The 26,413-nt window shown below is 44.6% G+C and overlaps 1 protein-coding gene across 3 annotated transcripts in view; it reads right to left on the bottom strand.

Annotated features, from left to right (window-relative positions):
• Window positions 1-26,413, bottom strand: part of LOC146042070 (uncharacterized) — a 378,004-nt gene that overhangs the window by 121,685 nt on the left and 229,906 nt on the right. For all 3 annotated transcript variants that reach the window (XM_083162079.1, XM_083162014.1, XM_083162143.1), the window contains exon 13: window positions 252-353. In XM_083162079.1, the coding sequence (XP_083018205.1) occupies window positions 252-353 (102 nt within the window). The remainder of the gene's footprint in view (window positions 1-251; window positions 354-26,413) is intronic.

A 26,413-nucleotide genomic window follows, 5' to 3' on the forward strand; every position in this document is an offset into this window, starting at 1 on the left:
GGGAGGGGTGTGGCTTAACCCAAACATTGTATTGTGTTTTAGCTTGTTATACCATATTTCTAAATGTAAATGTACCCTTGTTAACAGGGACATTTTGTTTATCTTTATTTATATTCATGTCAACAGGCTATTATTTCTTTATTATGCATACATATACGATACCTGTACATGAACAGTTGTAAAGCTCTTTTTACTCAGCGGTGCTATATAAACTTATACATTCTTAAGGTAAAAAAAATAGTAATGCATACCTCTTGTGCAAGGATTGATGTATGCAGGACTGGTAAGATGTATGATGTAAAAATGATTGAGTCTAGAGCCTTGTGTAAGTCTAGATCCCTGGGTAAGGTGTCCTAAAAGAAAGCAAACAACATTTTATTTGATAGTGTTATATGTTATTAGTCATAAAGTCTACTCTAATGTGATTAGGCGATATGCTCCATGAATGACATTATTCACAATTTCCCTTGAACTCCCCTAAACTCCAGGACAAACAACATATTTTGTGAAAACTGTAAAGCCAGGTACACATTACACAATGTGTGGGGGACCAGGAGTAGAGCCGGCATTGGCAAGTGCCTTCATACTTGCCAATGCCGGTGGGAGGGAGTGCCAGATGCGGGAGCAGCGGGGGAGCATGGGCCATGCTGCATTCTACAGTAAGGCCCTCGTTAACTATGCGGCCCCTCGTCTGTACATTCAGGATGACGGAGGGCATCGTTAACTAACTAACGAATGTGAGTTACAGGATTATTATTATTGGGACGTGGCCATAGCAGCACGGGAGTAAGGAGTGTGGTGAGGAAGCTCCCTGGTTGCTATGCTGTATACACCTCCGGTCGCATGAGAGCTTACTAGAAAGCAACTGGACGCCGCATACTGTAGGCCATCCATTTTGCTCATCTATACTGCCTGTCAGCTGCTGAGCGGGAGCCGGGAGACGTGGTGCCTTGCTGATCCCTGGCCTCCGTCGGGCAGGCGTGGGAGCACCAGACTGCCACCACTACCCCCAGGAAGGAGAGAGTGGACGGGATACAGTCATTTGGTCTACAGTATGTTGGTCAACAAGCATTGGGTCGACATGGGGATATGTCGATATGGTTCTAGGTCAACATGGTTTAGGTCAACAGGTCATTAGGTCGACACAAGCATTAGGTCGACAGTGTCTAGGTCGACAGTAAAGAGGTCAACATGGGGATTTTCACTGTTTTTTGTGCCAACATGTGCCGACAGGTGGTATTTCATGCCCTACCATCCACTGGGGCGTGGTTGGAGATTTTGTAAAGCGTGGCGAACGCAGCGAGCTACCAAGCCCGAAGCGTGGTGAGCACAGCGAAGCAGGGACACGGATTACTTGATTTTGCATGCGATTTGCATACGATCCACTGGGAAGTGCCGCCATGAAACTACACAAGTACCTAAAATAGTGTGCCGAGGGGATGCAGTGCACTTTAGACTGTGTCGACATTCGGGTAAAAAAAAACAGTGAAAAACCCCATGTTGACCTTTTGACTGTCGACCTAATGCTTGTGTCGACCTAATGACCTGTCGACCTAGACCCATGTCGACCTTAAACCATGTTGACCTTGAACCATGTCGACCTAGTGGTGTCGACCTAATGCTTGTCGACCAACATGCTGTAGACCAAATGATCCCAACCCAAAAAGACAGCAGGGACAGCTGGTGATTGAGGGGTCCCGGCGTTAGACAAGTGGTGGGAGCTGCGGCCACAGAGATATCGCTCCTGAGCCCCAGGAGTTGCCGGGGACATCTATCCAGAAACTGTCGGGGCAGACTTCAAGACAGCAGTCTGCAGGGGTAAACCGCTGGAAACATATACCTCCAATATTAAGACTCAAATGTACAGTGCCAACATAGTTGCCTGTATGTGTGGGGGTGTGGTATACATAACTCTCCCCTTCTTGGGAACAGGGTCTACACATATTGAAACCCAGCAATAACAACCCTGTACACTCTGCTGTGAAAAAAAAAAAGAAATTTGAGTGTTGGGGAAACATTAAAGTCACAATAATGATAACCTTGGTTTAACAACATCACTCAACAATCAATGAAAACCAGATGCAGCAAGACATCCGCACTGAGGCGGGCGCCCAGTATCCCATATGGACTACGAGTAAAGGATTTACCGGTAGGTAATTAAAATCCTATTTTCTCTATAATCCACATGGATACTGGGATGGTCTTAATACGATGGGGATGTCCCAAAGTTTTCATAACGGGTGGGAACGTGCGGAGACTGCTGCAGTACCGACCGTCCAAACTAAGGATGAGATTTAATAGAATGAGAAATTCAGAAAGTGAGAGATTTGGTAAGAAATCTCCCGTTTTTTTTAAAGCGGCAATCATTTACACTGCAAAATCAAAACTGGTTTGCTGTGTAAATGATTGCCGCTTTAAAAAAACTGGAGATTTCTTACCAAATCTCTCACTTTCTGAATCTCTCATCCTATTAAATCTCACCCATAGTATCCTCTTTGGCCAGGGCATCAAATTTGTAAAATTTTACAAATGTATGCTGACCAGACCAAGTAGCGGCCTTGCATAGCTGCAAAGCGAAACATCCTGAGCAGCTGCCCAGGATGTGCCCACCGCTCTAGCTGAATGAGCCTTCAACGCAGACGGTTTAGGCAATTTTGCAGCCCCATGGGCCTGCTTTATTGTAGCACAGATCCAGCAGGCAATAGATTGTTTTGAAGCCAGGTGACTTTTTTTCTGTGCATCCTACAGCACAAAAAGGCAATCCATTTTACGGACCTGAGCTGTCCTCCGGACATATACTTGAAGAGATCTAACCATGTCCAGAGATTTCAGGATCTCTGGATGAGCCTCACTTGTAGGAACCACAATAGGTTGTAACGATCAGATCAGGTGATCGATCAAATTAATGTATGCCTCCTGTTATGATTATCTGTCCGGTCAATGTATGTCTGATATTGGTGTAATAGTTATGTCTCCTGTGAGTATTGGAATCAGGACATGTCTTGTATGTAAACTGTAGGTGACCCTGGTTTGAGTTTGAGGCCTGTATTCCCTCAGTGTGACATCTGTGGACTCCTCCGGAGTCAGGATGTAAGATAAGATCTGAGCCCCTCATAAACCATGGTCCAGAAGAAGAGGTTAGAGTTTGTCCCCTTCCTTAACATCTCTTATCAGTGGGTCTGCTATGCAAGGAAAGAGGATCAATCACTTTGAAAACAGCAGACTGTAGATTGCCAGGGACCTTCCACACTCCTTCAGCATGGAAAGAGTGGAATCCCAAGGGTGGGAGGGATGAGGGAGTCTGCAAGGTATAACTAAGACTCTTCTCCCTATAGTCAATGTCACTACCTGGGGGTCTAGCAAACAGGCTGTAGGCGACGAGAGATTTCTTGTGGAGAACCCCCCCACTTCAGGATTGTAAGATACGGTTCTGTCTTTTTTCCCTTTTTATTTTATTTCTGAAATTGCATTTAAAACTCGCGTGTACTTTTAAAATCACTGTAAAATCTTGTAACTATTTTCTAAAGCTCTGTAGTATTTCTAGGAATAAATAATACATATTCTCAGTCCTGGTTCTGTGTTCTTAAGACTCATTAGCCTCAGAAGCGAAAGGCTGGAAAACGTTACCATTGTTATCTTGTATTGTGTGGTCAGGGGCGAGCCAAGCCGCCCCTTGCGCAGTTTCAGGCGCTAAAATCAGGTTTTGGCTGGTGGCAGTGTACCTCAAGGAAAGGACCCGAGTGTCCTGAGTGAACCCCAGTCACGGCCGGCGCTGCTCAGATTGACGTATCGGAGCAGGCGACCGGTGGGTCCGTGACATTTGGCGGCAAGCGGTGGGGTGGAGAATTCATTTTTCTCTTTAAGAACTTAAGTGAGTGTGGGTAGAATTTTGTGTGAAATACCCACATCACCAGAATCAGAACTCAGAGCTTTACTATAGTTTTAAAAGTCACACAGTGGATGCAATTTCTGTTCCCTCCCTTCTCTTGTTTTTCTTTCCTATCATTTTATTTGACAAGTGTGAGACTCCGGATGGCTGATTACCAGCAGATGAGGAGAGATGACCTGGCGGTCGTGTGTGTGCAGAGGAATATCCCTTGGTCTGGCCAGAGTAGAAAACGTATGATTCAGGCACTAGTGGATGCCGATCGGACTCTAGCTGCTGGAGGAAACCAGTCCATGGACAATCCTACCCCAGGGGCTCAGTCAGCACTGGACAGTACAAACGATTCCGCGCCAGGGTCAAACACTTCTGCTGGACCCAGCAAGTCTACACTGCAGAGCGACCTTCTAGCTGCTAGCAGGCAATTGAAGAATGTGAACCCCGTATTCGCTTTGCAGCTGGTGCAGTTCTGCCAAGCCATTGTCGACAGAGAGGCTGCGGAGCGCAAAGCCACTGTGGACAGAGAGGCTGCGGAGTGCAAAGCCATACGAGAGGCTGAGGCTGCAGAGCGTCAGGCTGAGCGTGAGCACCAGTTGGTGCTGGGGAGGCTCAGAGGCCTGATCGCTGTTGGTGAACCAGTGGAGAATGATACAGGGCATCATGATGGCGAACCTTTACGTGAGACTTTATCTGCCGTGGCTACTGAGTTAGCAGGAGATGGGCTTCGTACTGAACTTTTACTGTCTGCGGAAGTAAATAATGTGTTGGATCATGGTGTGGACTCTGTTATCAATCATGGGGAGCCTAACAAGGGACAGAGGTCCCAAATGACCGCTGACGCGAATTTCACCGGACCGCGTCATGCACAGTTCCCTGTCTTGGAAGCAGACAGAGGAAGCCAAGTGAGTGTCAGCTTGGTTGTGAGTAATGAGCTGGCCCTGGACACTACAACCGATGCTCAGAGAGGTGACATCTCTGCTAGCACCAGGGAGACAGTAGGATGTGTGGCAGTCAGGGAGACTGCAGAGTACCAATCCCCTACAGCACCAGAAGAGCCCAGTGGGTATATTGACCCAGTGGAGGATGATGATATGTTTACCCTACTGAGCACAGAGGAACTAACGGAAGAATGCCAGCTGCAAGGTATCTCCTGCCACAACCATACTCGTGGGGAGATGATCATGCAGCTCACCCAGGCCAGGGACGATGAGTGCAATGCCTTCAGCCAGTATCGTGCAGCATTTCGTTTCTGGGGTCCATCCGCGTCTCCTTGGGTGCTGCTGAGAGAACTGGGACAATGTTACAAATTTGCGCAGCAGGAGGTCGATGCTTGGAGAAAGCTGGATACCCCATTTTGGGGAGATCAGTGCCGCCGGATAGGTGTGGAGTGGCGTCGCCTAGAACAGCTGCTGTTACCAGCTCTGAAAGCAAAGTTCCAGTTTAAACGGTTGAGAGAAGCAGAAGCTGAGGATGTCAGCAGCTTGCTCTCACCAGGGGTGCCCCACCAGGGCAAGGTGCCTCTGCCTACTACAGCAGTCATGGAACCTGCTCAGGAGACCTCACATCACAAGGCCCAGTTTAAACTGCTGGAAGATGTGAGCAGCATGTTCCCACCCGTTGCTCCAGATTTGTTGCCGGAAGAGGCTGGCTGCATAGTGAAAGTATGCAGGGGAGAGACTATGTCGGAAATAGGAATGGGACTTTCTGACTGTATGCACACAAGTATGTGTGGGACTACTGATGTGGGACTTTTATTAACTCCACACATATCTGTCGCTAACCCTTCTGAACCATATGATGCATCTCAGGTAGTATGTAACCATGCTGAACATTGCAATGTTGTTATTTTGTGTGAAGCCCCTGGGATGATCTGTGATAGTGCCGTACCTTCGGTAGAGGTGGAGGGCGAGTTAGAGACAGGTATAGTGGGTAATCCTTGCCAGTTTGTGGGGTTAAATGAATGCCCTAATCTAGTTGGGAATGAGACACCCTCACTCACCAGTGGTAGGAGTGCTGCTGGTGATGTCATTAAGGTTGCTGTGCTAGAAGTTAACCCTGTTCCTCCAGTGATGTCTAGTTGTGACATCGGGCCAGGGGATGCTAACTGCAGAAATGGGACAGATCTGAGTTGGTTGCAGGCAGAGCATGTACCTGCCAATAAGTTAGTGGTGACAACATGCTCAGATAACCCCATTCCTGCTCAGAGACAATGGGATCCAGATATAGCGGGGTTGCCATGGTGCAATTGTAAGCCAGCAGGACGGGCCCCATGTGTTGTGGAAGATGCACAGGCTAATTTGCAGGTATTGCAGGATGTCTCCCCAGGTTATGATATTGATGTTACTGTTGATAATGTGATGTCTTGCGCTACTGTGGGAACTGTGGTACCAGGTATAATAAGTGACCTGGTGGGCCCTGTGTGCACTGTAGACCTGTCAGATAGGGAGAGAGTGTCCCTTACTGCAGCTTTCCCCCCAAACCCCCCTCCTTACTGTAGCCACACAAACACAGATACAGGAACACAGCAGGGGTTCCCTCCAGACACTGAGAATCCTCCAGAGAGTGCATTTTTCCAGCATCACTGGATAACGGATGCCTCTCCTGAGAACCTCAGTGGCACCACCCCAGCCACAGAACCTGCGGGTCTGGGAGGGAAGGTCAGGCTCAGGAAGGTGTCCTGGACGGCCATGGAAAGCTTGGCTTTCCACGCAGAACTGAGAACCAACCCTGCACAGGCTGCCCCATACCGGGGAAGTGGGAAAGATACCCCGGGGTACAGTGAGAGGGTTGTTTTAGGAATAGAGCCAGTGGCTAGTAGGGAAGCTGCTGTGTGTAACCAGAAGGGTGGGTGGGCCCGCGAAGCACAGGTAAACTCAGCTATATTAACCTCAGAAAAGCTGAGCTGGGATGTTCCCAAGACAGGGGACAATGACCTGCTGGTATTCCCCCTTGCAGAAACGTGCCCCCCTTCACAATTCACACACACAGACACAGAGGGCGAATCTCCTCACAAAAGGATGAGGTGTGAGGTGTTGAGTGAGTGGACCTTCCCCCCAGTGAAGGGGAGGGGGGGTCAGTCAGCTCAGGAGAGGTGCTGGGAAGACATGTTTAAGTCTGTATATAGTGCTGGGAGAATGCCCCACACCTGTGGTATAGTTAAACATGCCGAGTTACGAGTCTCAGGGGGATGGCTGTTTGGGGTGTGGAGGAATGGTCTGGTACTGATCTCAGTGAGTAAGGCCAAACTGCCAGCTGCAGGGGAGAATCCGTGCCCAGGAGTACGACGCACAGCTGTGGTGGGCTGTGTCAATATCAGCCGGGATGGACACAGCTCCCACTATATCAGTGTGCTCACAGACTATGGGTTCGAGGACACCTGTGTGCTTTTAGTTTGCCATCTCCTGCGAGAGGGACAGGGACTATGCCCATTGCCCACCCTAGCCACGGCTATGGCATCAGGTGGTGCCATGACAGACGTCAAGTATAGTGAAGTGTTAGTACAGATCCCGCAGAATCAGTGGCAGTCTGTCTCAGCACAGATACCACTGCTACCCGTCCAGGTGATGTAGTTAATAGCGCACTGATAAGACGGTGACATGGGTCACCGCCTCTGTGCGCCATTTTAAAAGGGGGAGGTGTAACGATCAGATCAGGTGATCGATCAAATTAACGTATGCCTCCTGTTATGATTATCTGTCCGGTCAATGTATGTCTGATATTGGTGTAATAGTTATGTCTCCTGTGAGTATTGGAATCAGGACATGTCTTGTATGTAAACTGTAGGTGACCCTGGTTTGAGTTTGAGGCCTGTATTCCCTCAGTGTGACATCTGTGGACTCCTCCGGAGTCAGGATGTAAGATAAGATCTGAGCCCCTCATAAACCATGGTCCAGAAGAAGAGGTTAGAGTTTGTCCCCTTCCTTAACATCTCTTATCAGTGGGTCTGCTATGCAAGGAAAGAGGATCAATCACTTTGAAAACAGCAGACTGTAGATTGCCAGGGACCTTCCACACTCCTTCAGCATGGAAAGAGTGGAATCCCAAGGGTGGGAGGGATGAGGGAGTCTGCAAGGTATAACTAAGACTCTTCTCCCTATAGTCAATGTCACTACCTGGGGGTCTAGCAAACAGGCTGTAGGCGACGAGAGATTTCTTGTGGAGAACCCCCCCACTTCAGGATTGTAAGATACGGTTCTGTCTTTTTTCCCTTTTTATTTTATTTCTGAAATTGCATTTAAAACTCGCGTGTACTTTTAAAATCACTGTAAAATCTTGTAACTATTTTCTAAAGCTCTGTAGTATTTCTAGGAATAAATAATACATATTCTCAGTCCTGGTTCTGTGTTCTTAAGACTCATTAGCCTCAGAAGCGAAAGGCTGGAAAACGTTACCATTGTTATCTTGTATTGTGTGGTCAGGGGCGAGCCAAGCCGCCCCTTGCGCAGTTTCAGGCGCTAAAATCAGGTTTTGGCTGGTGGCAGTGTACCTCAAGGAAAGGACCCGAGTGTCCTGAGTGAACCCCAGTCACGGCCGGCGCTGCTCAGATTGACGTATCGGAGCAGGCGACCGGTGGGTCCGTGACAGGTTGGTTTAGGTGGAATGAAGAAACCACCTTTGGTAGAAAGTGCGGAAAAGTTCTCAACCCCGCTCTATCCTCATGAAAAATTATGTATGGCCTCTTGCATGATAGAGCCCCCAGCTCTGACATGCGTCTTGCCAAGAGCCAATAGCACCACCGTCTTCCAGGTGAGATACTTATATTCTGCTGCTTCCAAGGGCTCAAACCAGGATGATTTTAGGAAAGTCAAGACTAAACCTAAACTCCATGATGCCGTGGGCAGCACAAAAGGAGACTGTAAACTTAGAACCCTTTGGAGGAATGACAAGAGGAGGAAGAAAAAGACTCTCTGTTTTTCGGGGCACTCTTTAGTAATTGATAACGCAGGACAATACCTGCGTATCCGGATTGGTCAAAAATTGTATATGGGATGGGAAAGGGTTACACTTGGTTTAACCTGTTGGATACATAGATGGAGAAGCAATGTCTCTGGTGGTCAAATAACCGTGAATAATTGATCTAGTTAACACAATGTACAGGAGGCTGGGGGAGTTCATGAGGAATACCCCTCATTCTCCTAGTGAAAATGGGTTTCTTAAAATATAACTTTTAATATTGTATTACTAAAAGAGATTACTAGACAAACATGTAACTTGAACTAGACACACATACATAAATAACATAAAAAAGGAAGAAAAGAGCGGTGCACGATACGGTATTTAACAGTTTCCGTCGTGAGATACTCTGTGATTGCCACAGAGGGCAGATACGTACACCGTTTGTCAATCCTTATACGAATATAAATATCCCGTCAGTAGTGAAGTTCCGCCAAATACAGATCTGGGATATCAGTTTAATCGATACTTTAAGGGTGCTTTTTTATGTTCCCCCAAAGTCTGGTATCCGCTAATCTGCTAGTGTCCCACTAGTGCAGCCCGTAAGCCGGATTCTGGTGGATCTCAGTCTAGGATGGCCAATTAATTATAAGCTGTCCCTAGGTATCTAAGAGGTAGGGTTCGGATGAAGAAAGAAAGATGCAAGAATAAGTGGGTGATCTGAGGATTCCTGTGGGGGTGATGTGAGGTGTTCCCAAACCGACTTTATATACCTTCAGCAAACAGGTAGTGGGATCTGGTCAGTTCACAGAAGGTCACCCTTCCTGACTGGCAGGTCCCTCGAATCCTGTGGTCAGCTGCCACCAATATAGATTGTGTGGGCTTTGTAGGTATTGTGGGGGAACACCTCCCCTCAAGGTCTCGAAAAAACGGTGATTGGCTCTGTGTGGGCCCTTGCGTGACAGGCGGCTGCTGCCCAGCTTTTTTATACCTTGTAACCAGACTGGAAATTAATACATGTTATCCGAGGGGGTCTCCCTTCCTCAGAAAATGTTTTCGAACATATCTGGCAGGCTGCCACCAGTTTAAATCAGGTGGGCCCTTTAGGGTATTGCGGGTGAGCGGGCCTGTGTGCACAGCAAGGGGGTTCCTAAATAGGGAGCCAATAAATAAGGGTGCTGATGTCCAATTCTCTCCCGCGCCTCCCTGTTGAAAGGAAATTTTCCAGTACAGGGAGATACTGAGGGGTAGAAACTGGGTAAGCGACCCTGAGAAAATAGATGAAAGAAAGTGCTGGTGTGGCACGTTACTGTCCTCCCCTTGTGGCTGACCACAAAGGTGTGGGGTGAGTGGTGCCTACAGTTTAGAAACCAGCCGAGACAGAAAAGAGTGAGTAGATAATAAACTCGAAAATGAGTTACAGGTAAGTATGTAGATTAGAGAACCACTTGTTCTTTGGATACTTTATGTAACTGGCTGTTGTCTACACGGAGTGGTTATGAATCTAATTATAAATCGAGACTGTCTTAATTCGGTTCCAAGCAGTATGCGTATAAAATATAAGCTATGCGGCTGTGGTGGTTTACTAGAAATAACAGGGAAAGAAGCGTTTACTAGTGCTGCATAATAATTATTACTGTATCCACATTACCACGGAATAGTACAGTTTACCTAGCAAATACAGGTTCTTAAGTGCAGGCTTATTGTGACGCATACATAATAACCGTAGTCTGCAGGGTTTAAACAAAAATTTCTCTGATGAGGTTTACACTTCTGAGATAACATGTGCCCAGACAGTCCAAATACTGTTCCGGGTGATACACTGCAATTATTCGTTGGAAATCACAGAAACAGTGTTTTTTTAAAGCGTTTAAATGCGCTACATATGGGTTACTGCTAGATACAATTTTATAGCAAATTGAGACAAATGGTATGATCACAGTGAGCCAGAGGCTCTTGGGTACAGCGTTTATAACTGTTTGTTACTCAAGAGAAAACATAACACGGGAGTTTATGTATGTAGTTTTATCTTCTGAGATAACATGTGCCCAGACAGTCCAAATAATGTTCCGAGTGATACACTGCAATTATTCGTTGGAAATCACAGAAACAGTGTATTTTTAAAGCGTTTAAATGTGCTACATATGGGTTACTGCTGGATACAATTTTATAGCAAATTGAGACAAATAGTATGATCACAGTGAGCCAGAGGCTCTTAGGTACAGCGTTTATAACTGTTTGTTACTCAAGAAAAAACATAACATGGGAGTTTATGTATGCAGATTTATTATTTAACACCTGGGTTGCTATTGGATATAATTTTATGGCAAATTGAGATAAATGTTTCTAGGAGTCTTAAATATCTCCAGGTACTGTTAATTTAATGGAGCAAACTTTCTTATGTGGAAGTAGTAGCCGAATGGCTGCTGCTATGTCCGCATTATGAGATTCCAGGTGATGCCCTGATGCTGGGATGAGCGGTTGCCTGAGAATTCACAGTGCCGCTGTCCCGTCGCAGGGATCAGTATGAGTGCAAATACCTCTGAGCGCGCTGATGCGCTCGTTGTGCCCGGAGGACCCGGGCGGCTGTTAACTGCAGACTGCGGGAGATACGTCCGTGGGAGCGTTGCTCCTCTGTTGCCAGGTGCCGGGTAAGCAGTGGCTCACAGCGCGCTGACGCGCCCGCTGTGCTGGTAGAATCCTGGTAACTGCTGGCTCTGGCTGCGGGGATAGTATCTGTAATGGCGACACTCCACTTCCACCAACGATCGTTTCACCTCCTGCTGAGGCTTCTTCAGGGTGTGTGGGTGTGTGTGCAGGTAAGCCACATGCTGCTTATTTATCTGTACTTGATATCGTGCCATTGGTTGCTAGTTTGGATGTATTGGGACGCTATTGGTCCATTAAGACACATGCGTTCAGTAACCTGCATCAGGTGCAGGTAATGGTGTCCAATTATTAGGCTCCAGCAAACAGAGAAAAATGCTGGACTTAGTTAGAGTGGAAAGAAGAACATAAACTAAGGGGAAATATATTTGGGAAAAGATATATAGTGCTGTGGATCACAGCAGAGAAAATTCGCTGGATAGGGTTGAGAAAATGAAGTGAGCAAAAAGGAGAGAACAATAGTGAGGTATAATAATAAATATAAGGATCAATATAAACTAGTAAGTAATAATAATAAAATAAAATAAAAAATAAAATGTCAGTTATAAATAAAATATAAGAAAATGAAAAAAAGAGAAAAAGAAAAGAAAAAAAGGGATGCAGCTGGAGAGAGATAAAATACTGCGGAGCAGCCAGTATATTTTGGAGGCGTTAAAAAAGTATCTCATCATTTTTACACCTGATCTTGTAGAGAGTAATAGTGTCATAATTCTATGACAGGGGAGCGGAATGCACCAAACTTGTATTGGTGAGAGGAGTACTGTGTGCCGTTAGTTCGCAGGTAGCTAATGTAGGGTTGGACCTAGTTGATTCCCTCTTATATCTATTGTCTTGTCTGAGAATAAGCTATTGTGTATATTCTCTAATTTAAATATCTAACATTAACCAGTAAGATATGGTGTACTAGGTGGGCATCCCTTAAACAGGAGTAAGCCCAAAGGCTGGAGTGCTGAGCAAGGGACGTGTGGGCTATATGGGAGATTAATGGATTAATCTAAGGGGGAAGTTCGGGGTAAGACCGTGAGTGCTCAACAAAGAGGCTGGGCACTTGGGTTGTGTGCCGCAGGTGAGTGAAGGTGTGACATAGGAAAATAATCCTGTGTAAAGGGCAGTGTGCCAGTGTCAAGGTAATTGTGATAATAATGAGGTTGAGTACAAAAACCTAAGTGATATGGATTTGTACAAAAAAAGGGGGTTGTAGTACCGTAATAACATGTGAAAAAATCGTTAACAGTGATATTCATACGAAAAAGTCGTGAACAAAAATGTGAAGAAAATGGGGACTACTAAGAGAAGCGGGATAGTGCTCCAGTGTGGCATGGTGACATTGTGTAGTTGGGCTGTATGCTGGGTTATTGGATTGGTCTTATCTACAAGTTTCCTTTTAATGGGCATGCACAATAAAGGGGAGTATCAATACCTGTCAAACAAGGTACATCTTGGTGAGGGGGCAGATGGGTTGGTTCTGCATAGTTATAAAAATGACCCAAAACTATTGTTTTCATTAAGACCAAATGGGTTAACAGAGTTAAGATTGAAAATCCACTTGCTCTCTGTTTGCTGTAGTATTTTGGTCAAGTCCCCACCTCTGACTCCCATCCTGATGGATTCAAGTCCGAATGCCTTAAGATCTTGTGGTGTTCCCTTGTGTTTTGACAAGAAATGTCTGGCCACAGATGTCAATTTTTTGAATTTACGGGTGTCTGACTCCGCATTCCGGATATTGCTGGCGTGTTCCAGTAGGCGGAGTTTTAGTTTCCTGCTGGTCATGCCTACATATTGAAGGCCACAAGGGCATTCCAAGCAGTAAATTACTCCTGATGTTTCACATGTGATAAATTGTTGGATTTTGATGGTGTTACCAAAACGATTTGTCACTTGGTTCACTTTTTTAATATGTGTACATGCTTTACATTTCCCACATGGAACTGTGCCAGTTGCCTTTGGTTTCTTTTTGGGGATCCGCTGAAAGTGGCTGCGGGTAAGTTTGTCCCTTAGATTTTTGGCTCGCCTCCAGCTAAATTGAGGACCAGATGATGTAATGTCTCTCAGATCAGGATCCATTTCCAGGATATGCCAGTTCTTACGGATAACATCCTGCAAGTCCCTCCACTGGTCGCAGAAATTGGTTATGAATCTGGTCACTGGTTGTTGTGTAGCAGTTTTCTTCGTGTCTGAGAATAGCAGGTCTTCTCTATGACATTTGAGAGCCAGGTATTTTGCATTTTTGATGGACCTACGACTGTACCCCCTTGTCTGTAACCTGTGGCTCAATTCTTCACTTTGAATCTCGTACATCTCCTTAGTAGAGCAGTTTCGTCGCAGACGCAAAAATTCCCCCTTGGGAAGATTTCTGATCGTCGGAGGAAAGTGTGCACTGTTGCTGACTAGCAGACTATTGGTCGATGTTTCCTTCCTGTAGAGTTTGGTCTCCAATCGGTTGTCATCTGACCGGTAGATTGTTATATCCAGGAAGGTAATTTCGTCATGATGGATACAGTGTGTGAGCCTTAGGTTGAGTTGGTTGTCGTTGAGCATGTTAACACATTGAATTAGACTTTCTTCATCCCCTTGCCAGATTATCATGATGTCATCAATATATCTTACCCAGGATACTATCCTGTTAGTATGGGCATCATTGTTCTCAGAAAAGACATGTTCTTTTTCCCACCACCCGAGGAACAGATTTGCGTACGTCGGTGCGCAAGCCGCGCCCATCGCAGTTCCTCGGGTCTGTAGGAAGTATTTGTCGTCAAATGTAAAGTAGTTTTTATAGAGAACAAATTCCAGTAATGTTAGGAGAAATTCCCCAAAATCCGTCATCCCCTCCATGGAAAGAAAGTATCTTATGGCCGCTATTCCAAGTTTGTGTTCAATGCAAGTGTAGAGAGATTCTACATCTAGCGTGGCCAGAATTTGGCCCTCCTCCAGTTGTACGTCATGGATTCTCCTAAGTACATCCCGTGTGTCCTGGACGTATGATGGGAGTGTAAGGACATGATGCCTGAGGTGTTTATCTAAAAAGATGCTAGCTTGTTCTGATAATCCACCAATTCCCGATACAATCGGTCTTCCTGGGGGGTTAGTAAGATTTTTATGAACTTTGGGGAGCATATAAAAAGTCGGGGTTTTGGGGTGTTCAGAAGACAGAAAAGTGTGTTCACTTTTAAGGATAACTCCCGCTTGATATGCCTGATTGATGAGTCTATCATAAATGATTTTATAGTTGGTAGTGGGGTTAAGGGTCAGTTGTAGGTAGCATTTCTTGTCATGGAGTTGTCTCCTGGCTTCTTGCATGTAGAGTTCCTTAGGCCATAGCACAATGTTTCCCCCTTTGTCTGAGGGTTTGATGACCATCTCGTCCCATGACATAATTTCTCTAAGGGTTTTTCTTTCTGGCCCAGTTAGGTTGTTGTTAATATTCTGACGCTTGTCGATCTGCAGGGTAAGTTTATTCATATCTCTTGATACCGTATCAAGAAATACTTTGATTTCTGGGCTCAAGTTTTCTTGAGGCATGAAGTTGCTCTTTTTCTTCAGGATAGGTCGGTTGGCTCCAGTATCTCGAAAAGTAGTGGGGTCTTCTAATTCCTCCAGAATATCTATCATTTGTAAATCTAGTTCCGTGAGTGTCTGTTCCTCAGGAGATTGTGTGGTATCCGTGTTAGATGGATATGTGGAAATAAGATTCTCTTTGTTAGCGAAATACTTTTTTAAGAGTAATTTTCTCCCAAATAGACGAAGGTCTTTTTCCCAGGTGAAGCGATCCATGGAGCTGTTGGGGGAGAAGGACAGTCCTTTCCCTAGGAGTTCATGATGTTCTGGGGATAACTCCTTTTGGGTCAGGTTAATGATGGTGAGCTTGTTGTCCTCTATTAGTTGGGTTTTCGGGTTCTCGATGATTGGCGTTGGGGTTGAGATGGTTCCCACGTCCGCCAATCTCTTCCCCTTCTTCTGTCCTCTCCGGATCGTCCTTTTCCCTGTATTCGTCTGTGGCCTCGATTGCCTGGGCCTTCCTCTAAAAAAGAGACCTGGGATCTGGATTGTGCAGATACTGGTTCGTCCGTTTCTGATATCTCCGTCTCTGAGGAGCTATAATATGTATATATCTCCTACTTTGATTTCGGTTCTGATATCGTGTTTGAGTTGTCCATTTGAAGATATTCCCACTGGTGAAATCTTTCCTATCTCTGAGGAACTTGCTCTTCTTTCTCTCTATAATAGTGTCCTCATATCTCTTGAGTTCCTCTTTGTGTTGCTCGAAGTTTTTCTGGAAAAGGGCATCCTTCTCATGGGTTTCCAGTTTGGTTCCCAAATCGTCTATTAATTTCTCGCAATCACTGAGGGTTAGCATACTATGCTTGACGAGGATCCCCATGAGCTCGCTTGAGCACTTGAGTAGACATGATTCCCATTCAGATCTCAGGGCATCTGGGAAAAAGAACATGTCTTTTCTGAGAACAATGATGCCCATACTAACAGGATAGTATCCTGGGTAAGATATATTGATGACATCATGATAATCTGGCAAGGGGATGAAGAAAGTCTAATTCAATGTGTTAACATGCTCAACGACAACCAACTCAACCTAAGGCTCACACACTGTATCCATCATGACGAAATTACCTTCCTGGATATAACAATCTACCGGTCAGATGACAACCAATTGGAGACCAAACTCTACAGGAAGGAAACATCGACCAATAGTCTGCTAGTCAGCAACAGTGCACACTTTCCTCCGACGATCAGAAATCTTCCCAAGGGGGAATTTTTGCGTCTGCGACGAAACTGCTATACTAAGGAGATGTACGAGATTCAAAGTGAAGAATTGAGCCACAGGTTACAGACAAGGGGGTACAGTCGTAGGTCCATCAAAAATGCAAAATACCTGGCTCTCAAATGTCATAGAGAAGACCTGCTATTCTCAGACACGAAGAAAACTGCTACACAACAACCAGTGACCAGATTCATAACCAATTTCTGCGACCAGTGGAGGGACTTGCAGGATATTATCCGTAAGAACTGGCATATCCTGGAAATGGATCCTGATCTGAGAGACATTACATCATCTGGTCCTCAATTTAGCTGGAGGCGAGCCAAAAATCTAAGGGACAAACTTACCCGCAGCCACTTTCAGCGGATCCCCAAAAAGAAACCAAAGGCAACTGGCACAGTCCCATGTGGGAAATGTAAAGCATGTACACATATTAAAAAAGTGAACCAAGTGACAAATCGTTTTGGTAACACCATCAAAATCCAACAATTTATCACATGTGAAACATCAGGAGTAATTTACTGCTTGGAATGCCCTTGTGGCCTTCAATATGTAGGCATGACCAGCAGGAAACTAAAACTCCGCCTACTGGAACACGCCAGCAATATCCGGAATGCGGAGTCAGACACCCGTAAATTCAAAAAACTGACATCTGTGGCCAGACATTTCTTGTCAAAACACAAGGGAACACCACAAGATCTTAAGGCATTCGGACTTGAATCCATCAGGATGGGAGTCAGAGGTGGGGACTTGACCAAAATACTACAGCAAACAGAGAGCAAGTGGATTTTCAATCTTAACTCTGTTAACCCATTTGGTCTTAATGAAAACAATAGTTTTGGGTCATTTTTATAACTATGCAGAACCAACCCATCTGCCCCCTCACCAAGATGTACCTTGTTTGACAGGTATTGATACTCCCCTTTATTGTGCATGCCCATTAAAAGGAAACTTGTAGATAAGACCAATCCAATAACCCAGCATACAGCCCAACTACACAATGTCACCATGCCACACTGGAGCACTATCCCGCTTCTCTTAGTAGTCCCCGTTTTCTTCACATTTTTGTTCACGACTTTTTCGTATGAATATCACGGTTAACGATTTTTTCACATGTTATTACGGTACTACAACCCCCTTTTTTTGTACAAATCCATATCACTTAGGTTTTTGTACTCAACCTCATTATTATCACAATTACCTTGACACTGGCACACTGCCCTTTACACAGGATTATTTTCCTATGTCACACCTTCACTCACCTGCGGCACACAACCCAAGTGCCCAGCCTCTTTGTTGAGCACTCACGGTCTTACCCCGAACTTCCCCCTTAGATTAATCCATTAATCTCCCATATAGCCCACACGTCCCTTGCTCAGCACTCCAGCCTTTGGGCTTACTCCTGTTTAAGGGATGCCCACCTAGTACACCATATCTTACTGGTTAATGTTAGATATTTAAATTAGAGAATATACACAATAGCTTATTCTCAGACAAGACAATAGATATAAGAGGGAATCAACTAGGTCCAACCCTACATTAGCTACCTGCGAACTAACGGCACACAGTACTCCTCTCACCAATACAAGTTTGGTGCATTCCGCTCCCCTGTCATAGAATTATGACACTATTACTCTCTACAAGATCAGGTGTAAAAATGATGAGATACTTTTTTAACGCCTCCAAAATATACTGGCTGCTCCGCAGTATTTTATCTCTCTCCAGCTGCATCCCTTTTTTTCTTTTCTTTTTCTCTTTTTTTCATTTTCTTATATTTTATTTATAACTGACATTTTATTTTTTATTTTATTTTATTATTATTACTTACTAGTTTATATTGATCCTTATATTTATTATTATACCTCACTATTGTTCTCTCCTTTTTGCTCACTTCATTTTCTCAACCCTATCCAGCGAATTTTCTCTGCTGTGATCCACAGCACTATATATCTTTTCCCAAATATATTTCCCCTTAGTTTATGTTCTTCTTTCCACTCTAACTAAGTCCAGCATTTTTCTCTGTTTGCTGGAGCCTAATAATTGGACACCATTACCTGCACCTGATGCAGGTTACTGAACGCATGTGTCTTAATGGACCAATAGCGTCCCAATACATCCAAACTAGCAACCAATGGCACGATATCAAGTACAGATAAATAAGCAGCATGTGGCTTACCTGCACACACACCCACACACCCTGAAGAAGCCTCAGCAGGAGGTGAAACGATCGTTGGTGGAAGTGGAGTGTCGCCATTACAGATACTATCCCCGCAGCCAGAGCCAGCAGTTACCAGGATTCTACCAGCACAGCGGGCGCGTCAGCGCGCTGTGAGCCACTGCTTACCCGGCACCTGGCAACAGAGGAGCAACGCTCCCACGGACGTATCTCCCGCAGTCTGCAGTTAACAGCCGCCCGGGTCCTCCGGGCACAACGAGCGCATCAGCGCGCTCAGAGGTATTTGCACTCATACTGATCCCTGCGACGGGACAGCGGCACTGTGAATTCTCAGGCAACCGCTCATCCCAGCATCAGGGCATCACCTGGAATCTCATAATGCGGACATAGCAGCAGCCATTCGGCTACTACTTCCACATAAGAAAGTTTGCTCCATTAAATTAACAGTACCTGGAGATATTTAAGACTCCTAGAAACATTTATCTCAATTTGCCATAAAATTATATCCAATAGCAACCCAGGTGTTAAATAATAAATCTGCATACATAAACTCCCATGTTATGTTTTTTCTTGAGTAACAAACAGCCATAAACGCTGTACCTAAGAGCCTCTGGCTCACTGTGATCATACTATTTGTCTCAATTTGCTATAAAATTGTATCCAGCAGTAACCCATATGTAGCGCATTTAAACGCTTTAAAAATACACTGTTTCTGTGATTTCCAACGAATAATTGCAGTGTATCACTCGGAACATTATTTGGACTGTCTGGGCACATGTTATCTCAGAAGATAAAACTACATACATAAACTCCCGTGTTATGTTTTCTCTTGAGTAACAAACAGTTATAAACGCTGTACCCAAGAGCCTCTGGCTCACTGTGATCATACCATTTGTCTCAATTTGCTACAAAATTGTATCTAGCAGTAACCCATATGTAGCGCATTTAAACGCTTTAAAAAACACTGTTTCTGTGATTTCCAACGAATAATTGCAGTGTATCACCCGGAACAGTATTTGGACTGTCTGGGCACATGTTATCTCAGAAGTGTAAACCTCATCAGAGAAATTTTTGTTTAAACCCTGCAGACTACGGTTATTATGTATGCGTCACAATAAGCCTGCACTTAAGAACCTGTATTTGCTAGGTAAACTGTACTATTCCGTGGTAATGTGGATACAGTTATAATTATTATGCAGCACTAGTAAACGCTTCTTTCCCTGTTATTTCTAGTAAACCACCACAGCCGCATAGCTTATATTTTATACGCATACTGCTTGGAACCGAATTAAGACAGTCTCGATTTATAATTAGATTCATAACCACTCCGTGTAGACAACAGCCAGTTACATAAAGTATCCAAAGAACAAGTGGTTCTCTAATCTACATACTTACCTGTAACTCATTTTCGAGTTTATTATCTACTCACTCTTTTCTGTCTCGGCTGGTTTCTAAACTGTAGGCACCACTCACCCCACACCTTTGTGGTCAGCCACAAGGGGAGGACAGTAACGTGCCACACCAGCACTTTCTTTCATCTATTTTCTCAGGGTCGCTTACCCAGTTTCTACCCCTCAGTATCTCCCTGTACTGGAAAATTTCCTTTCAACAGGGAGGCGCGGGAGAGAATTGGACATCAGCACCCTTATTTATTGGCTCCCTATTTAGGAACCCCCTTGCTGTGCACACAGGCCCGCTCACCCGCAATACCCTAAAGGGCCCACCTGATTTAAACTGGTGGCAGCCTGCCAGATATGTTCGAAAACATTTTCTGAGGAAGGGAGACCCCCTCGGATAACATGTATTAATTTCCAGTCTGGTTACAAGGTATATAAAGCTGGGCAGCAGCCGCCTGTCACGCAAGGGCCCACACAGAGCCAATCACCGTTTTTTCGAGACCTTGAGGGGAGGTGTTCCCCCACAATACCTACAAAGCCCACACAATCTATATTGGTGGCAGCTGACCACAGGATTCGAGGGACCTGCCAGTCAGGAAGGGTGACCTTCTGTGAACTGACCAGATCCCACTACCTGTTTGCTGAAGGTATATAAAGTCGGTTTGGGAACACCTCACATCACCCCCACAGGAATCCTCAGATCACCCACTTATTCTTGCATCTTTCTTTCTTCATCCGAACCCTACCTCTTAGATACCTAGGGACAGCTTATAATTAATTGGCCATCCTAGACTGAGATCCACCAGAATCCGGCTTACGGGCTGCACTAGTGGGACACTAGCAGATTAGCGGATACCAGACTTTGGGGGAACATAAAAAAGCACCCTTAAAGTATCGATTAAACTGATATCCCAGATCTGTATTTGGCGGAACTTCACTACTGACGGGATATTTATATTCGTATAAGGATTGACAAACGGTGTACGTATCTGCCCTCTGTGGCAATCACAGAGTATCTCACGACGGAAACTGTTAAATACCGTATCGTGCACCGCTCTTTTCTTCCTTTTTTATGTTATTTATGTATGTGTGTCTAGTTCAAGTTACATGTTTGTCTAGTAATCTCTTTTAGTAATACAATATTAAAAGTTATATTTTAAGAAACCCATTTTCACTAGGAGAATGAGGGGTATTCCTCATGAACTCCCCCAGCCTCCTGTACATTGTGTTAACTAGATCAATTATTCACGGTTATTTCACCACCAGAGACATTGCTTCTCCATCTATGTATCCAACAGGTTAAACCAAGTGTAACCCTTTCCCATCCCATATACAATTTTTGACCAATCCGGATACGCAGGTATTGTCCTGCGTTATCAATTACTAAAGAGTGCCCCGAAAAACAGAGAGTCTTTTTCTTCCTCCTCTTGTCTAACTATAACCACTCTCTTGGGTGCACCTCCACGTCTTTAAATTAAAGGAAAACTTTACTTCCAACAACATATCCTTTATTGTGGAACATCTATCTACCTTAAGGTCAAGGTATATACCTAGTTACTAAACCTTACTGTCAATCCCAACCTGTGCACCGGTCGCCATTTCCACTTCCCCTTTTCCCCTTTAAAAGCGATCCATACATACCTGGGTTAACCCAGGTTTCCAACTGACTTGGTAGCACGGTACCCATACTTAACCCAAAAATCTCATTCTGAGATCACTAAATATACTCCAAGGATCACACATTACCCTGTTGGATAAAATCACCATGGCGTTCAGTCTGAGAAAAGAACTAACATCCAAATGGAATACGAATGACAACCTAGATGACATCTTCCCATCTACATCGGCAAACTCTGCTACCGATGTGACATGGGAGGAAGACCTGAAAACCCTGAAAAACTCCCTCCAGAAACAAATAAGATTAAACTGGGAAATTACCACTCTAAACAATTATGTTAAACACAAGATAGTACCGAGAGGTCTGAGACCTAGAATTTTCCCTACATTTGAACTGGCCACAGATGCCCTGAGATCTGAATGGGAATCATGTCTACTCAAGTGCTCAAGCGAGCTCATGGGGATCCTCGTCAAGCATAGTATGCTAACCCTCAGTGATTGTGAGAAATTAATAGACGATTTGGGAACCAAACTGGAAACCCATGAGAAGGATGCCCTTTTCCAGAAAAACTTCGAGCAACACAAAGAGGAACTCAAGAGATATGAGGACACTATTATAGAGAGAAAGAAGAGCAAGTTCCTCAGAGATAGGAAAGATTTCACCAGTGGGAATATCTTCAAATGGACAACTCAAACACGATATCAGAACCGAAATCAAAGTAGGAGATATATACATAATTATAGCTCCTCAGAGACGGATATATCAGAAACGGACGAACCAGTATCTGCACAATCCAGATCCCAGGTCTCTTTTTTAGAGGAAGGCCCAGGCAATCGAGGCCACAGACGAATACAGGGAAAAGGACGATCCGGAGAGGACAGAAGAAGGGGAAGAGATTGGCGGACGTGGGAACCATCTCAACCCCAACGCCAATCATCGAGAACCCGAAAACCCAACTAATAGAGGACAACAAGCTCACCATCATTAACCTGACCCAAAAGGAGTTATCCCCAGAACATCATGAACTCCTAGGGAAAGGACTGTCCTTCTCCCCCAACAGCTCCATGGATCGCTTCACCTGGGAAAAAGACCTTCGTCTATTTGGGAGAAAATTACTCTTAAAAAAGTATTTCGCTAACAAAGAGAATCTTATTTCCACATATCCATCTAACACGGATACCACACAATCTCCTGAGGAACAGACACTCACGGAACTAGATTTACAAATGATAGATATTCTGGAGGAATTAGAAGACCCCACTACTTTTCGAGATACTGGAGCCAACCGACCTATCCTGAAGAAAAAGAGCAACTTCATGCCTCAAGAAAACTTGAGCCCAGAAATCAAAGTATTTCTTGATACGGTATCAAGAGATATGAATAAACTTACCCTGCAGATCGACAAGCGTCAGAATATTAACAACAACCTAACTGGGCCAGAAAGAAAAACCCTTAGAGAAATTATGTCATGGGACGAGATGGTCATCAAACCCTCAGACAAAGGGGGAAACATCGTGCTATGGCCTAAGGAACTCTACATGCAAGAAGCCAGGAGACAACTCCATGACAAGAAATGCTACCTACAACTGACCCTTAACCCCACTACCAACTATAAAATCATTTATGATAGACTCATCAATCAGGCATATCAAGCGGGAGTTATCCTTAAAAGTGAACACACTTTTCTGTCTTCTGAACACCCCAAAACCCCGACTTTTTATATGCTCCCCAAAGTTCATAAAAATCTTACTAACCCCCCAGGAAGACCGATTGTATCGGGAATTGGTGGATTATCAGAGCAAGCTAGCATCTTTTTAGATAAACACCTCAGGCATCATGTCCTTACACTCCCATCATACGTCCAGGACACACGGGATGTACTTAGGAGAATCCATGACGTACAACTGGAGGAGGGCCAAATTCTGGCCACGCTAGATGTAGAATCTCTCTACACTTGCAATGAACACAAACTTGGAATAGCGGCCATAAGATACTTTCTTTCCATGGAGGGGATGACGGATTTTGGGGAATTTCTCCTAACATTACTGGAATTTGTTCTCTATAAAAACTACTTTACATTTGACGACAAATACTTCCTACAGACCCGAGGAACTGCGATGGGCGCGGCTTGCGCACCGACGTACGCAAATCTGTTCCTCGGGTGGTGGGAAAAAGAACATGTCTTTTCTGAGAACAATGATGCCCATACTAACAGGATAGTATCCTGGGTAAGATATATTGATGACATCATGATAATCTGGCAAGGGGATGAAGAAAGTCTAATTCAATGTGTTAACATGCTCAACGACAACCAACTCAACCTAAGGCTCACACACTGTATCCATCATGACGAAATTACCTTCCTGGATATAACAATCTACCGGTCAGATGACAACCAATTGGAGACCAAACTCTACAGGAAGGAAACATCGACCAATAGTCTGCTAGTCAGCAACAGTGCACACTTTCCTCCGACGATCAGAAATCTTCCCAAGGGGGAATTTTTGCGTCTGCGACGAAACTGCTCTACTAAGGAGATGTACGAGATTCAAAGTGAAGAATTGAGCCACAGGTTACAGACAAGGGGGTACAGTCGTAGGTCCATCAAAAATGCAAAATACCTGGCTTTCAAATGTCATAGAGAAGACCTGCTATTCTCAGACACGAAGAAAACTGCTACACAACAACCAGTGACCAGATTCATAACCAATTTCTGCGACCAGTGGAGGGACTTGCAGGATATTATCCGTAAGAACTGGCATATCCTGGAAATGGATCCTGATCTGAGAGACATTACATCATCTGGTCCTCAATTTAGCTGGAGGCGAGCCAAAAATCTAAGGGACAAACTTACCCGCAGCCACTTTCAGCGGATCCCCAAAAAGAAACCAAAGGCAACTGGCACAGTCCCATGTGGGAAATGTAAAGCATGTACACATATTAAAAAAGTGAACCAAGTGACAAATCGTTTTGGTAACACCATCAAAATCCAACAATTTATCACATGTGAAACATCAGGAGTAATTTACTGCTTGGAATGCCCTTGTGGCCTTCAATATGTAGGCATGACCAGCAGGAAACTAAAACTCCGCCTACTGGAACACGCCAGCAATATCCGGAATGCGGAGTCAGACACCCGTAAATTCAAAAAACTGACATCTGTGGCCAGACATTTCTTGTCAAAACACAAGGGAACACCACAAGATCTTAAGGCATTCGGACTTGAATCCATCAGGATGGGAGTCAGAGGTGGGAACTTGACCAAAATACTACAGCAAACAGAGAGCAAGTGGATTTTCAATCTTAACTCTGTTAACCCATTTGGTCTTAATGAAAACAATAGTTTTGGGTCATTTTTATAACTATGCAGAACCAACCCATCTGCCCCCTCACCAAGATGTACCTTGTTTGACAGGTATTGATACTCCCCTTTATTGTGCATGCCCATTAAAAGGAAACTTGTAGATAAGACCAATCCAATAACCCAGCATACAGCCCAACTACACAATGTCACCATGCCACACTGGAGCACTATCCCGCTTCTCTTAGTAGTCCCCGTTTTCTTCACATTTTTGTTCACGACTTTTTCGTATGAATATCACTGTTAACGATTTTTTCACATGTTATTACGGTACTACAACCCCCTTTTTTTGTACAAATCCATATCACTTAGGTTTTTGTACTCAACCTCATTATTATCACAATTACCTTGACACTGGCACACTGCCCTTTACACAGGATTATTTTCCTATGTCACACCTTCACTCACCTGCGGCACACAACCCAAGTGCCCAGCCTCTTTGTTGAGCACTCACGGTCTTACCCCGAACTTCCCCCTTAGATTAATCCATTAATCTCCCATATAGCCCACACGTCCCTTGCTCAGCACTCCAGCCTTTGGGCTTACTCCTGTTTAAGGGATGCCCACCTAGTACACCATATCTTACTGGTTAATGTTAGATATTTAAATTAGAGAATATACACAATAGCTTATTCTCAGACAAGACAATAGATATAAGAGGGAATCAACTAGGTCCAACCCTACATTAGCTACCTGCGAACTAACGGCACACAGTACTCCTCTCACCAATACAAGTTTGGTGCATTCCGCTCCCCTGTCATAGAATTATGACACTATTACTCTCTACAAGATCAGGTGTAAAAATGATGAGATACTTTTTTAACGCCTCCAAAATATACTGGCTGCTCCGCAGTATTTTATCTCTCTCCAGCTGCATCCCTTTTTTTCTTTTCTTTTTCTCTTTTTTTCATTTTCTTATATTTTATTTATAACTGACATTTTATTTTTTATTTTATTTTATTATTATTACTTACTAGTTTATATTGATCCTTATATTTATTATTATACCTCACTATTGTTCTCTCCTTTTTGCTCACTTCATTTTCTCAACCCTATCCAGCGAATTTTCTCTGCTGTGATCCACAGCACTATATATCTTTTCCCAAATATATTTCCCCTTAGTTTATGTTCTTCTTTCCACTCTAACTAAGTCCAGCATTTTTCTCTGTTTGCTGGAGCCTAATAATTGGACACCATTACCTGCACCTGATGCAGGTTACTGAACGCATGTGTCTTAATGGACCAATAGCGTCCCAATACATCCAAACTAGCAACCAATGGCACGATATCAAGTACAGATAAATAAGCAGCATGTGGCTTACCTGCACACACACCCACACACCCTGAAGAAGCCTCAGCAGGAGGTGAAACGATCGTTGGTGGAAGTGGAGTGTCGCCATTACAGATACTATCCCCGCAGCCAGAGCCAGCAGTTACCAGGATTCTACCAGCACAGCGGGCGCGTCAGCGCGCTGTGAGCCACTGCTTACCCGGCACCTGGCAACAGAGGAGCAACGCTCCCACGGACGTATCTCCCGCAGTCTGCAGTTAACAGCCGCCCGGGTCCTCCGGGCACAACGAGCGCATCAGCGCGCTCAGAGGTATTTGCACTCATACTGATCCCTGCGACGGGACAGCGGCACT

The sequence above is a fragment of the Crinia signifera genome, chromosome 1, assembly GCF_055691185.1.
Source record: "Crinia signifera chromosome 1, ASM5569118v1, whole genome shotgun sequence".
In the NCBI taxonomy this organism is placed as follows: Eukaryota; Metazoa; Chordata; class Amphibia; order Anura; family Myobatrachidae; genus Crinia; species Crinia signifera.